At 36.4% G+C, this 15,145-nt stretch overlaps 1 protein-coding gene across 10 annotated transcripts in view; it reads left to right on the top strand.

Moving 5' to 3' along the window:
- Positions 1 to 15,145, top strand: part of LOC134850981 (protein unc-80 homolog) — a 107,142-nt gene that overhangs the window by 44,686 nt on the left and 47,311 nt on the right. For 7 of the 10 annotated variants that reach the window (XM_063866828.1, XM_063866827.1, XM_063866831.1 and 4 more), the window contains 12 exons: positions 1,992 to 2,147; positions 2,787 to 2,974; positions 3,386 to 3,587; positions 3,830 to 3,937; positions 4,858 to 5,129; positions 5,355 to 5,594; positions 5,991 to 6,222; positions 6,577 to 6,780; positions 7,090 to 7,185; positions 9,552 to 9,731; positions 10,052 to 10,165; positions 13,625 to 13,795. In XM_063866828.1, the coding sequence (XP_063722898.1) occupies positions 1,992 to 2,147; positions 2,787 to 2,974; positions 3,386 to 3,587; positions 3,830 to 3,937; positions 4,858 to 5,129; positions 5,355 to 5,594; positions 5,991 to 6,222; positions 6,577 to 6,780; positions 7,090 to 7,185; positions 9,552 to 9,731; positions 10,052 to 10,165; positions 13,625 to 13,795 (2,163 nt within the window). The remainder of the gene's footprint in view (positions 1 to 1,991; positions 2,148 to 2,786; positions 2,975 to 3,385; positions 3,588 to 3,829; positions 3,938 to 4,857; positions 5,130 to 5,354; positions 5,595 to 5,990; positions 6,223 to 6,576; positions 6,781 to 7,089; positions 7,186 to 9,551; positions 9,732 to 10,051; positions 10,166 to 13,624; positions 13,796 to 15,145) is intronic. The other 3 variants (XM_063866836.1, XM_063866834.1, XM_063866837.1) reach the window with 3 other exon arrangements.

Raw genomic sequence — 15,145 nt, forward strand, 5'->3', positions numbered from 1 at the left:
AAATTTTCTGCGCCACAGGCAAATTTTTAAAAAAGGCCAAAAGGCGTTTTTAGGCATTTTTTGGAAAATTTTGACCAAAAATTCGCTTTTTTCGGCGCACGCTTCCCCCTCAAAATTAGTATATATTGGCGCCTTTAGAAAAACTTTAGGATCCGTCACCAAAAATGGATATCTCAAAATAGTACAAAGGGGGTCGGCATGGGGTCAAATTCCCGAAGGAGGGGGACGTCCGCCGCTCAACGCCTCACACCCCCCACCCCACCCCCCCCCCCCCCCCCCCCCTAAGTCCGCCTCTGCACTATATCACCCCATAGTCTAAAGTGTCTAAAGTTTACTGTTACTGTTGATTAGACGCCATTTTAAAAGTTGATTTATTTTAATCACTGTTGAAGTGGACGTTTAACATGTATTCGATGGCCGGTAGTGACTTAATGTCCGCCGCTATTTTGAAGCATTTTTAAGTTTTTGAAATCATCTGTAAAATTTTGCTTTACGATTGGTTGATTTTTGTTGCATTATATATTTGAAGATCTTCCAGGGCTATCAACTCAGATTTCAAAAAGAAATTTCGAGCAAGAGTAGCCGGCTGCTGTACGTGCAAGTGGCACAGAAAGTTTCGTGTGATGAGAGGAACAAAGAGAAAGATTATAAAAATAGTAAATTAGTCGTAATCGACTACAGTTTTTTTTCGAAAAATTAAATCAAAATCATAAAACTGAAAGTCAGTAAATTACCCAGGCTGGACAGCCTTTCATAGATCCTCTGCGAATCGCAGAAACTACAATTATCATAATTATCAATATCGATACATCACAACTAACAGGGCTATATATGATCACTCGGCCCATTCTAGTAATTAATTATGGTTCCTGATTTTGCGTGAAAAAAAACTTAAAGAAAACACGGATAGACGGTTCCGAATGTTCCGGCATTATCTTATCTAGAAAAACGCGGACTAAGTGTTAAATCAAACGGAAAGAAAAAAAATCCGATTATTTTTCATATTTTGCTCATTTTTCTGTTAATTTTTTTTTGAAACGGCTAAATGAATTAATTAGAAAACAGCTAGAATGATAACTAATTTAGCATTAGAATTCAACTAGAATTACGTGTAACTAAATTTCTCGCTGTTCACGCTTGAAGCTAGACTAAAAATATATTTTTCAAACCGGTTTTTCTCGACACAGAAAACTTAATTTTTTTTCACGACTGAAACTGCTTTATAATATTTCACTCATCCCATTTTGATGATTTTTTGTGGAACCTGATTTTGCGTCAAAAAAAAACAAAAAGAACTAAAACACTTCCGAAGACACAGTTCCTCCCCATTTTCACTGGTCGGTACAAAAGGCTCTTTCTGCCGAGAAAAACTGGTTAACGCTAGTGAGAGAAGTCACTTACCGTTTCCAAAAATTTCCAAAGGACTAATTTCAAAGATTAACGGGCTGGTCAACTCAGTATGCAAACTAATTTTATGTTTTAAATGCGAATTGATTTAAAAACTTGAAATTAGAATTTCGCACACCAAAAACAGGCAAATCTTTTTATACAGGTTCAAAATTTGCACAATTTCTTAGCACATCAAATTGGTTCTTTAATTCATTTTTTTGGTGGATGGAACTGAAAACGGCGTTAGTTAGTACCAGCTTTTTTGAGTTATCAGTTTAAAAAGCGACTGTTTTGATATTCAGTTTGATTTGACAATTGTATTTTTTCATTCATTTTTTTGGTGAAGTGGGCTGTATTCTTTAATTTTGAAATTATTCATTTGATAACTCTCGGAGTATATTGTCTTGTTGTTCTGTATTTTCTCAATGGAGTGAGTGTCCTTGGAATTGTCACAAGAAGTTTGAAACAATCAACTTCCGTTGTGATTGGTGCTTGAAAAGTCTATTTAGTCACGGGACTACATTCCGTTTTTGCAGTTCAGTGAGAACTTGCAAATGTTGAAATCTAAATTGTGATTTGTTTTAACTTTCGATTATTTTCAGCTGGAGGCGCAGGTGAATTTTGTGCACACTGAGTTGACCCGTCTGCCCTCCTTCCCCAGAAAGTGTTTGGAGTTCGATCTGCCCATCCTGAAAGGTCACGTGTTGAGTTCTCATCTTCTGGGCATAGATGCAGTACACAAGCAGATGTGGGTCTGGGTAAGATTTCAAACAGTTTTATATCGTTCGTTTTGCTTGGTACCTAAGTTTATTTCTAATGAAAGAACTATTACCTCGATTGCTTTCGAATTTCCTAAACTTACAACAGAACTATCTCCAAAAATTAAAAACAATCTTATCTGTAATGATAATAATTATGTCCTCTGACTCAGTCACAAGATTTTGGATACAAACCATATTCTTTTTCTCGAAAAATTTGTAGGTTGATGATTGAACCAAACAATTATTTAACTACATTATTAAATCTTGGATTGCCTTACAATTTGTCGAACTACTAGTGTGTGCAGTTTTTGAAATGCAATCAAGAGAGAAATAATTTTATACTCATAATACTCATGAATCAAACAGATTGTTTAAATTCGAAGCAAAATATGAGTGATGACAGTACGTTTGCTTAAAGTTCATTTTTTTATATCTCTAAGCCTAGGGCAGATTTTGGAGGTGGAGCGATTTGGTGCTAATTCTTTTCAGGTGCCATTTGGTGCAATTTTACGTCATTCATTTTTGGCAGATTCTGAACACATTCGTTTCAGTTGATTGAGTTTGAATTCGATCCAAAAACCTTACAATCAAAAATGTGTAATATATCAGGAGTAGCAGAACTTTGGTTGAGTTTAGCTGCTGTCGACGCTGTTCGAGCGGATGCCGTGTGACTTCGCGTGGGCCAGTGGGGACTTGGTGAAATTCATGACTGTGTACAATGGGGCCATCGTGACACATGCAGATGAGAGCTCGGTATTGAGATTCACTCTGGCTGCATACCTCACAGCCGCCATCAGATTCAACCAGACCATGCTACTCAAGGGGTTGGTGGGACTCTCTCTTATTTCAGATCCAACTATCGAGTTATAGTTTATTCAGTTAAATAGTTCCGCGTTTGACGCATTTCTTACCCAATTTGTAGAAACATTAAAGGAACCGTTGTACTCGAAAACAATTTCCCCGGAAGAGACACTGATATACGCGAAGAGCTAATCAAAGCATCCCGGTTCTTAAAGACGTACAAAAGCTATAGTAGAAGTAGAACTTTGTAATTCTTTCTTTACCTTGTCGCTTTTTTAATGAATTGTGAGTTCTTCTAATTCTGGTTGTGCAAATTGGCTTTTCCCGGGTAGAGCTACATATGAATGAAATGTCGAAAACATAACCGTTAACGTGCTCCGAGTGGGTGTGGTGATTCGATGTTGATTGTGTATTTTGTTTTTTGTTTCATCCAGGTACCAGCACATCATGCCAGTGTTGTTCACTATGTACCGCGAGTGCAAACAGGACAGCATAGTGTGCAAGAGTATTGAGTTCGTGGTGAAACAGTTCTACGTCATCCACCGGAAGCCATTTGTGCTCCAGTTCCTCGGATCAGTAGCCCATCTGGTCCACGTGGACAATCCCCTTTCTCACACTTACGTCACACAGGAGAAAGTCAGTATTCATATCAGCAGGATCCGTTGGTTTTTCCCTCTTCATTGCCCTAGTAAATTAAGAGTCCATGTTGAAAAAATATTAGAAAGGGGCTTTAAGCTGGGAGTGTTCATGGGAAAACGCGAAGAATTTTTAATGCGTTGGGCTTTTTTCCTAAAATTTGAATTGTATACAATTAAAAAATTCTTGCTAGAGAGTTCTTCTTACATGAGGATTAATGAATTTATGTTTGGCTTAAACAGGTTCCGTCCAAGCTACTGTACGATTTGCTCATCTGCCTGGATGAAGATGTGTCAGATCCGCTGGACATTCTGGACTTGGTCAATTATCCAAAACCTCTCAAAAATTTGGTAGGTTTTTTAAGTTATAGATCATCTTTGAAAGGTCTTTAAAAGTTGTTACCTTTAGTGAAAACAAAACTGCTGAGAATGATTTTTTCTTGCGTTTTGACAGGTGTATTTTACTGGCAATCGCTGTAGAATCAAAGCGCAGGCTTTTTCGGTTTAACTTACAGTTTATATATGAAAATCTTTTTGAAATGGTGCAGATAATTGAGATAAAATATATATCATTTTTTGTCATTGTTCCGACCATTGAAAATTTTTAGTTTTTTTTATCCACGCAAAATCAGCTACCACAAATAATCATCGTACAGGGTTGAGTGATATATCATATTAAAGCCCTTTCAGTCGTGATTCGAACGCCAATAAAAAAATTTCAAAAAAAGTGTCACAGTGTCGAGAAAAACCAGTTTGAAATTTTCAATTTTGGTCTAATTTCGAGCTCTAATTTTTGGTCTAACTAGTAAGGTAGTTAGTAATTGCAATCGCTTGTTTAAGCCTAATTTAAGCTGAAAACTTAGTTTTACTGAAGAAAAGTCAGTTTTTGGAGTTTTTTAGCGAAACTTTCTAAGTGGAATCCACTCACATTTTGAAACATGTTTTAAGCCTTGTCTTTGGATTCCGTGCACAGATTGGCTCCGTATTGTTGTTCACTGGGTCCTTAGGCTCTTTTCCAATTTCGCAACTCCTCAGCAAAATTCTGCTCAGTTTTTATGCTTGAAAGGTCAATTGACGTTTCGAACATCAAAAATCCTTTAAATAGCTTCACGTAAAATTAATTTTGACAAAATGAAGGAGGTTTAGTAAAGAGCACTTCATTATGACCCAAGCTCTCGATTGGTGTAATTCGATCTTTTTTTCCGCTTCGCTTCTGTGTAGAGGATGGAACAGATGAGAAAAAGTAATTGTTTTTGATTTTTGCCTCGCAGGACTTCTGCTACCGGGAGGAGATCCCTACCATCTCCATCCTGGACATCATCCAACTGTGCGTCCTCACCATAGGATATGCGCCAGAGAGTGTGAGGGGCAAACAGATGCTGAAGGTGTTGGAGGCACTCACTCCCCACTACATCACAGCCACTAAGAACACAACTAGACTGATGAAGAATACTGGAGGGGCTGCCAAGGCCGAGCTGATTTGCATCCAGCAGCTGTCTTCTTGTGTCAAGGGACTGGCGGCTGTTTGCGAGTCATTCGCGAAGTAAATTCAATCAATAATTTTTTTCACAATAAAAGAACCCGCCTTTTTCGGAGATAACCATATCAAACTAATAAACAACTTTTGAGAGATCAATTGAGTCGCATAGCTCAAAAACTTACACAAACTGAAAATTTTCTGCAGCGTTTCAAATAACCGATCGTTGTATGTGCAAAAAAAACTATATCATCAATCTATTGACTGTGTCGATGTTTTGCTGTTCCGCAGGAATGCATTCAATGGAACCAGCAGCAAGATGGAGCTAGTGTCTTCTAGCAACATCAGACGCAATTCCTCCATCCTCATAAGCTCCCATCAGGGCAAGTCAGCGGGACAGGGAGGGGGAAAAGTGTTAGGCGGGGGAGGACTGCCGAGGTCATTCACACAGCCAAAGGGTAGTTTCATCTACACTGGGGGCAAGCCGGTGTCTGGTACTTGGGAGCCACATAGAGTAAATTTGCGGATAATGTGAGTCATTCATTACATCTTTTCCTCTAAGAACGTGTAAAAGTTTTCATCATGTATAAATTCAAATCTATTTGCTGAACTTTTTTTCATCTAAGAGACTATTGGTTGCTGGAATGATTCCTGGGCACACGAAAAAAACGCTGTTTGTGTGAGTCGCCCCTAGAATATTTTTTACCCAATCACCACTTAAAATTGACCTACTCACGACCATCGAACCAGTTTAAAAAATAAGCGGGTATATACAAATAAAAACACATTTTATTTGCAATGAAGAGCATAACAATGGTTTTCCGCTCACTGAAGAGCTCGTTTGCTTGTCAATTCGTTTTGTATTATTTGTTGCGTGTATTTTACTTTTGTTGTAGCAGTGTTTTGGATAAATTGTGGTGTTGGCAGGAGCATGACGGAGGTGAAGGAGAGGAAGTACCGAATGAGTCTGGGGGAGGACGAGAGTGTGTACAGGGAGTTCAGGGAGCCCAGGTGCAGTCTGCTCCACTTCGCCACCATCTGCCACACCATGTGTCACACCAGGGCCACTGAGTTGCGACGCCTCCTGTTGGAGGAGAGCAGCAAGAACTCCTCCTCCCCCTGCACCAACTTCGAAATTATCGACGCCAAAACCCACTCGGTTGGTGTTCGTCCGGTTATTGCCCGTAACAGCTCTACAAGTACACGCAGTTTGCCGAAATGGCCATTAAAATTAGCTCACGAGGATTTCTATACATCATTTTAAAATATTTTAAAATGAAGTTCAGGCGTACATAAATCATGTTTACCGTATACATTAAACCGGCCATAATGTATGAACAATCCAAGTGAATCCATGTGCACAAGTAATTTGTTACAGTAACCAAGTGAAATTTATTCCCCCTGAACCGAATGGGTGGGGGATCGTTCAATTGGTCAAGGTAAACCAAACCCTTGAATATTTTGATAATAGCTTAAATTTGTGACTTGATTTGTGAATGGGGGGTTTGTGTAGCGTCTGATGGAGGTGGCCCTGGCACTTCTCAAAGTGGCTCCTCATGACCCCCTCACTATGGGCTGCTATGGCCTGCAGAGGTACATCACGGAATTGGTCCCAAACACAGACTGGTCCTCGGAGGCGAACAGGAATGTGCTCAACTCCCTCCTCAAGCGACTGGAGAAGGTGTTCCTCAAGATCACAAAGAAACACGCTATCAGAGTATGCTTTTAAATGTTTCCACACGAAATAAAAGTGTGATAACCTTACCCGATTTTAGCCTTAGGTCAAATTCAATTCTCAAGACATAGCGCCGCTCAAACATACGCAATAAAGCAGGGATTTTTAGGGATTTATAGTATTATTTCAGAATTATTATAATTAAAACGATCGCTGCATACATTCTATGTTTTGTGAATTTTGAAACTTTGTTTTTTTTTCACTTTCGAATTTAAAGTTTTGTTTATGATCAAATCTTTAAAACCTGGTTTATTTCAAATGTTCACCACTTTTTTTGTTTGTTTGTTTCAGAGACAAGTGGACTGGGACTTTGTTAGCAACATGGTGAAGGGTGTCTACTTGACACTCCTCAAACAGCCCTATGTTGCGCACTCAGCAGCTATGAAGGTATGTGGTGCAGAATTCTATGTTCTTTTAACCCGATTAGCAGTATGTTATAACCACACAAGCAGTGGCTATTGTTTTGATACAAGCCACTTTTTCAAGGTAGCAAATTAGAGATTCGAGTTCGCTGCAAATGTGAGCATAGATTTTTGAGCACTTGGTAGTTTTTTTTCAACTTGCCTCTTTTTGGAACATTTCTGTTTTAATTGTACATGTACATGCCTTGCCCTCATGCGAGGACTGATATAGAATTTTTGCCAATGGGGGGCGGGTTTAAATAGGTTTGTCGACCAAATCGGTTACCTGAATTCTCAATTACCTTAATTACCTGTGTAGCAACAACAACAACAACTTGAATTCTCCCAAAAACATAATAACGACCCTATTGTGACCAAATTTTCTGGTGTATTTTTTGGTGAAAGATTTTTTGGCAATGTATAAACGTATACATTGGCGCCCAAGGCGCCTTTAAAAAACTTTAGGGTTGGTTGGCCGGAAATGGATTGCTTAAAATAGTACCAAAGAGGGTGGTAAGGAGTTAATAGATGAAGAACAAATGCCTGCTGAATAGTTTATTCGCTCACGATGCAAATTTTTTTTTCTATTTGTTTTTCTTCCTAAGATGACTATGGTCGGAATTGTCTGTTCACAACAGACAAAAACCAGCTTGTTCCAACCATCTGAAAAATGAGGAGGAATTTTGTATTCGTATTTTAGTTTTTTCTTTTTGTTTTCCACGCAAAATCAGGTGGTACCACAAATAATCATCGGGCTGGATTGAGTGAGATATCATATTAAAGCCCTTTCAGTTGTGATTTGAACCACATTACAAAATGTACAAAAAAATTTCCCAGTGTTGAGAAAAATTGGTTTGAAAATTTCGATTTTTCGTTTTAATTCGAGCGAATGAAGCAATGGGAGCAGGCTTACAACAGCTGAATTATGCCTAAATTAAGACCTAAAAACTTAATTTTAAGCAAATATAACTAGTTTTTAGAGTTTTTTACTTTCCTTTTGGGAACCAAAAACTTCAAAAGGAAAGTTTTCAAAGGAAATTTTTTTTTTTAGTTATTCTAATCAATTTTGTACAAAAATTTTTGTCCAATTTGCCTATATTACTATGACTGTCTAATATGCCTAAATTATATTTCAACGTCAGACTCTTTCATCACACAAAGGCGAAAAAATTACACTATTTTGGAAAAAAAAACTTTCTAAACCGTAATTTTCTAAAGACCATGTTCGGAACATTCTGTGCTACTTGCACAATAACCGGCAATCCTTGTTCCAATTTGCTTTCATATCCGAAATTACCGTTGAAATAGTTGGTACGTATTTTATGATTTCGTATAATATCATCTGATAACAAGGATAGCAAATAGCAGAGAATGCTTCGACGATAGTCCTAAGAAAATACAAAAAAAAATGTTTTTTTTTTTTAAATTTAGTGTCGTTTTTTTTCTGTGTGGTGTGATGGTAGGACCTGAACAATAAAAAAAAATTAGGTTTATTTGATAGTCATATTCGAATAAGCCAATTTGAAAACAGTTTGAAAAATGACTAGCAAATAAAAAACGTTAAAAAATTTAAGAAAGTTTTCAGTTTTTGCATTTTTTCTCAAAATGGCGCTAAAAACTTTCTAAATCTATTTGTGTTTAAGTAAAACTAAAATTTCATGGCCTAAATTCAGCTTTTTTAAGCGGTCAAAAGTTTCGAACCGGTTTTTTTCGACACTGAGAAATTTTTTTTCTAAATTTTCAATAGTCGCTCGAATCACGACTAAAAGGGCTTTAATATGATATATCACTCGACACATTCCGATGATTGTTTCTGGCAGCTGATTTTGCGTGGAAAACAAAAAACAAAAAGCTAAAACACACCCGAATACAAGGTTCACTCTAAATTTTTCAAATGGTCGGAACAATTAAAGATAGATAAAAAGACCAGAGTATTCGGTTGTTGTGTAACTAGCTCAAAATTCGTGACTATTAGGTTCATTGGCTCCAATTTTACAAAATTTGGACAAACCTTTAAAAAAAAGTTTGTCCGAATAAAGAAGAAAAAGAATTACAATATGCATTGCAGCAATGTTTCCCCCGATACGGTATGTATTCTACTCTTGGCAACAGGAAAAAAATATTTTAAAACTGAAATTAAGCTCAAACCACTTAAGTCAACCGGTTTAATTTTAAGTCAAAATAGCAAAAATTCAATACTGAATTATCAATTTATTCTCACACCACCTTAAATTTGGATGAAAAAGAAAATGAGTTCATAGTCACACCAGAATAGCTAGTTTGTTTCGACATCCGAAAGGGAATACGCTCAGTAGCATCCAATTTAAAATATATTCGATTGCTCGATTTCAGGCGTTTCTCTCTGTGTCTCTCAACTTAGTTCTGGACGACGGCAGTTCCCCAGGAGGAAGTGAGGGGATGGCCATTCTGCAACTGGGCACGCCCCTTCTAGGAAGAATCAATCTCACCCCTCCCCCAGCTTTCATCTCAGCTGTGATCAGACTCACCGCCCTCCAAATGCACCTGCTAAAGGTAAAAGAAATTTTCAGATTTTGCTTGTTTTCACAAGCATTTGCAGGCCTTTAAACGTTTTATGTCAAAAGTTCATGGTTAAATTGTAAATCATTCGAATTTTGAAAAGCAAATGATTATAGAAGTTGATTTTATCAGTTGAAATTATTTCCGTTTTCATTCAAAATTTGTAAAAGGGATCTTGATGAATTCAATAGTATCTCAAATCTTTATTTCATAATTCTACGCTCAATTCTACTGACTGCAGAGAATATGATTTCATGTTATCAATAATTGTGATCGGTAATTATGACCAACTCTGTGTATGTCTCCTTTCGTAGGATTCACGTCGGGGAACTACCGTGAATCGCATACCAATGGCAGACAATGGCGTCTCTCTCTTATTTTATTCCGGAGCTCGAATTCTCGTCAGTAGAACGATCGGATCTGCCAAGGTTTGCGCCGGAAATGATGTAATAATTCAGTTACGTCATCATCATGATATAATTTTTAGTGTCATCAGAACATATTAGTTAGATCAGTTTCGTTACGTGACCAATTATCCTCTTTCCTATCTATATAATCACTGTTCTCGCCAACTGATCAGATTCAATTTAAAACGTAGAGATAAGACTCCGTTTAGTTGAGTTATTGAAAAGCTCTTGTCATCCTGTCTTTAGAATCGAATCAAAATATCCATACGGGTTCCTCACCCATGCAGAAGCGCCATAACCGTGAGATGTGCCATTAATGGCTCCTCGGAAACCATAAGTCGCGTCATATATGGCTATTAAAAATAATCCGGGAGTGCAAATAACGCGCAAATTTATTTATTCTTCGAATTTACTTTCAAAAATAAAATCATTTCTTTGAAGTTTGATAAAAATGAATCTTTGTTTTAAATACAAAAATGATTTTTAATTTGAAAATAGATTCTAGAATTGCAGAAACGAATACTCTCGGAAAATGACCAATTTTCAAAAATTTGAATCTTGCGGGAAAAAAGTTTTGTTCATTTTTTCTTATTGGGTGCTATTTTTATCAAAAATTATCATCGAAATTTAGTTTAAAATGCAGAGAACTATCAGTTGATGTGATCTTTTTGCGTGTCTTTTTTCAGTATAAATTGCATGTATGCTATGTCCTTAAGATTAAGGTAATGTTATGTTTGTTCTCTTTACGAGTATATAACGCCTACATAACTTTAGCAGCACATCGATCCAGTTACATGCAAAATAGTCTGGCTGGCTAAAAATTTGACCGCGATATTTCAACAATCAAAACTACTTAGCTGATTGTCCTGATTATGGGCTTAAGGTTGTCAGTGGGCAAGCTGGCAACACAATAGCGCGACTGCGGTGGTCTCTACTGTTTTCGCCTTTATTTTACGAGTTTGAAAAATAGACGATTAGTTGTATGCCTCTGGACTGTTATGCTATTAAAGTAGTATGCTGTTAAGATCACACACTGTCTATACACAAGTGCAACTTCATTATTCTACCATGCCAATTTCATTCGAAGGTGTGATTGCAAATTTTTACGGTTTTCAAACTTCATTAGTCATATCATTTGTTACATAAAGCTCCGGTTGTTGGAAATCATGCCGACGGTACTATAGGTCAAACTGCCAAAAAAAACAAAGTAAAATTGGTAAAAAAAAATAAAAGAAAATAGGATCAAAAACATATATTGTTGGTTTTTAAAGGTATGTTTCCTGCTTTTAATATTTACTAAAGCATGGCTTTTGTTCCGATTTAAACAGTTTTAACTATAACTGAGTTTCACAAGTTTGTAAATTTACCATGTCTGATTTTGAGTTTTTTTTATCGTTTTTTTTAAATATTCAAACAGTCTTAATTAATGTTAAATCGTTTCAGTCAACTTATTTGGCGTAATTTCGAGGGCAAAATATATCCGTTTGGGATTATGTGTTTCAATTGGATGGGTCGTTTTCTTTTCGGCTCAACAGGTTTCGACCCAAAATTTCTCGCTTTTGTGGCCGCTCGGTAAATGCTTTCTACTTTTTAAGGGCTGTTAGTGATCTTCATCCGATACAAATATGAGTTTTTTTATGGTAAATTTTCAACTTTTGCCAAGTTGTTTTTTCAAGTAATTTTTTCCAACATAACTTTTCAGAATTTTTTTGACTTGCCTTTTTTCATTCTCTATTTTGTACCACAGTGTGTGATTTGCATCGCAAGTGTTGCGAAGCTCAGCTTCGCCTCTTTGTACAATTTGTATAAAGTTTTGATTCTTATAATTTTCAGAGGAGGTTCAAGTTATAAATAGCAAAGTAATTTTTTTGAAATGGAGATGCTACACGACAGACTGATGCCTTTTTGGTATTCTCCCAAGCCGACGTACAATTTCAAAGACGATATATTATCAATTTTGGCTTGAAAATAAAATTATTATTACTATTTTGTTTGTTTTATCCTAGGTTCCGAAAAGTGTTACTTGATTGTTCATTTTTTTAACAAAAATTTTAAAATCATTGGAAAAATTAAATTAAAAGTTCATTTTTTGAAGTTAATTTTTGCTTACTTTCATTAGCGTTTGAGTCATCTGGGTTGCAAATAATTTGACTACGCTTTTTTATGACAAGGAAAGTACCTTTTTGTATATGATGCGTTAGTATCAACTTTTACTTTAATTCATGATTTTTAATTTTCTTTCGCATAAGAGGCCCTATTCCACCTAATGAGCCTCAAAATGGCATCAAATTATACTTCACTTACTTCCTAATTATTGATCGGTTGTTTTGACATTGTAAAGAGTTTTTTAAGTTGAAAGTCAGTTTGAAATCTAGCTCGCATGTGATTCTTAAAAATTGAATCAATTCTTCTAAAACTCTTTCAATTAATGTCCTATGATCAGGCAGATAAAAACCATATTAGTGTAAAATTTTGCAGTCAAGTTTTGGGAATACCATTTTTCTATACCATTTATAAAATGAGTAAATCATACAAAAATGATTTCACTTGTAATCGATCAACCCAAATGGGGTCATAAAATATGCAAATCATGATAACAATTAATTTGTACTTTTTTGATTTTTTGAAAAGGCGCTACTTTTTTTCACACGTTTCTGTATGATTAGTTTCAATTTAGCTGAATGATCTAACAATGGTTTAGCTTTGGCATTATTTTTTTCTACTTCCAAGCCATTGTTATTACGCTTTTTGTTCCGATCTCTTCTTCAAGTCGGAACGAACTATGGCGTAGGATGGGTTTTCTCCACTCGATTAGGTACCTCAAGGAAAATTCGGGGGATGTTTAGTGTGGTATCGCATTGAAGCCCTACTTGTCGCGATTCGCTTTTCAAAATAGTTTTTTTATTAGAATCCGCTCACTGTCAAGAAAAACGGGTCTGAATTAATGCCCTTTTACTGGGAGGAATGGCTAAGAAGATTACAATGTTCACTGTGGTATATAATTCAATTATGTCCACCCGTCTAAAAAAGGAAAAATTAGAGAAAAAACTTATACAATTTTTTAAAAAATCGTTTGGCTTGGATTACTCTAGTTGAAAAATTCTGGCTACTTGCACTGCAAAGGGACATCATTGGCCAATTTTTCTCTGTGAATTTCAAACTGAAGTCAATTGGAAGTGTCCGAGAACAAGCGCCACATTCGATGTTCGCGCTTTAGACTCATCTGGGTTCCAAAATTTTTTTAATACGTTTTTTTTTATTACAAGGAAGTATCTTTCTGTTTGTGTTGCGTTAGCTACAAACTTTACTTTGATAGATTTAATTTTATTTTTCGCACAAGATGTGCAAATTTACATATGAGCTGCAAGATGGCAGTTTGAAGTGATTTTGTTAAGATAAACTGTCTTCCAACAGTAAGAAAAACTTGGAGAAAGTTGAGAGATTACGTTCATGTATGGAATGCACTCATTTGTTCGTTAGTACGAGGCCCACCCGCACTCACACCTGCGCTTCCGCAGTATCCAACTGAGCCGCAGACCACAATTGACCGCCATACAACTCGGCAACGCCGCCATCTTCAACCAGCAACCGCGCGCCAGTCGCGCAAACAGCGCTGGAAATTTCTTTCAAGCGCTCACTTTTCACAAATCGGTTTGTAAACTGGACCAAAAGATAAGCTGTGGAATTCGGAGTGTGAAATAACCTGAGATCGCGTGAAGATTAACTCACTGTAGAGTAGATAGGATTTAACAAGAGTGAAAGTGTCTTCAACTTGTCTTGTGGTTAATGAAGCATAATTTCCTGTCCTGGACGCGTGCTTATGAAGATGTTGTTGGTCCGCGTTTTCTAATCATGTGTAGCTCTGCGATAACTTAGTCATCTAACTGGTTTCTTACTTAGTTTTTAACCTTCCCAATTAATGATAATAAAACACTTATACGTATCTTGCTGCCAGAAATCATCTTCAACAACAAAACATTAGAAAAGCAACTAAACTACTCAGCTCGAGCAAGGTAGATATCGAGTGAAATTGATCTCGAAGCATTTGAAGCCAACTGATGACCTATGCTGCACCTACCAAATTTACCTAGCTGGCAAAGTGTTTTCTCTACCACGATTTCAGCACTATTTATAGAACTATACTACAGCCAGAGAGTAACCGGTAGCTGTGCAAGTAGCACAGAAAGTTCCGCACTGTAGCGAACCTAGTTCGCCATTTCAAAAATTTTGTCAAATAATCGAATTTTAGGCTAAATAGATTCTTTTCAAGCTAAAACACTTGCAGGCTTATTAATGAAAAAAAAACACTTTGAGAACTTCTAGAGGATCTAATTGATTCAAATTTTTTGATTTTAGTAAACATTATTCTTCACATTAGTTCTTTCACATTAGTTATCATCAGTTCACCTCCATCACTTGCTAACCCAGAACATCTCATGCTACCCTTTATATTGGTTCATTCTTTCTCTTGTAAAATATTATTATTCTTTCAGTTCGACTGTTTGCCCCTATCTGCCGAAAGGCACAAATATCACCCTTGAAATTCTTAGTCGAAAAGATAGCTTGTGGTTGTTTGTACAATTATGGATCAAAGAAGTTACAATTTATTGATTTCATCGAGCAAATGAACATTTTTTTCTTAACGTTTATGTCGTATTCTTATTCATTAAAATAGAGTGTTTAAAGCTTGACATATACTAGATGAACTAATTGGAAGGAGTTGAATCGATAAAATGTTGAGAGATTGTTTTGGAGGCGTTAAATAGCCAGTACATCATAACTAGTTTTAAGGGCATTCTTGCTGTGGAAACTTCCTTACAAACAACAAAAGAATAAATTTAAATTAATGAGTTAAAATTTGTTCTTTGGGAAGCTGATGAGCTTGAATTACTCTTAATGTTGTGGAAAAGCGACAGTCAAAAAATTTAAAAGAGTTCTTGGTCCGGCAGCAAAAAAACTGTCGTATGTTTTGACGATACATGCATTAAAAAGGTCTTGAGG

Source organism: Symsagittifera roscoffensis, chromosome 7, assembly GCF_963678635.1.
Source record: "Symsagittifera roscoffensis chromosome 7, txSymRosc1.1, whole genome shotgun sequence".
In the NCBI taxonomy this organism is placed as follows: Eukaryota; Metazoa; Xenacoelomorpha; order Acoela; family Convolutidae; genus Symsagittifera; species Symsagittifera roscoffensis.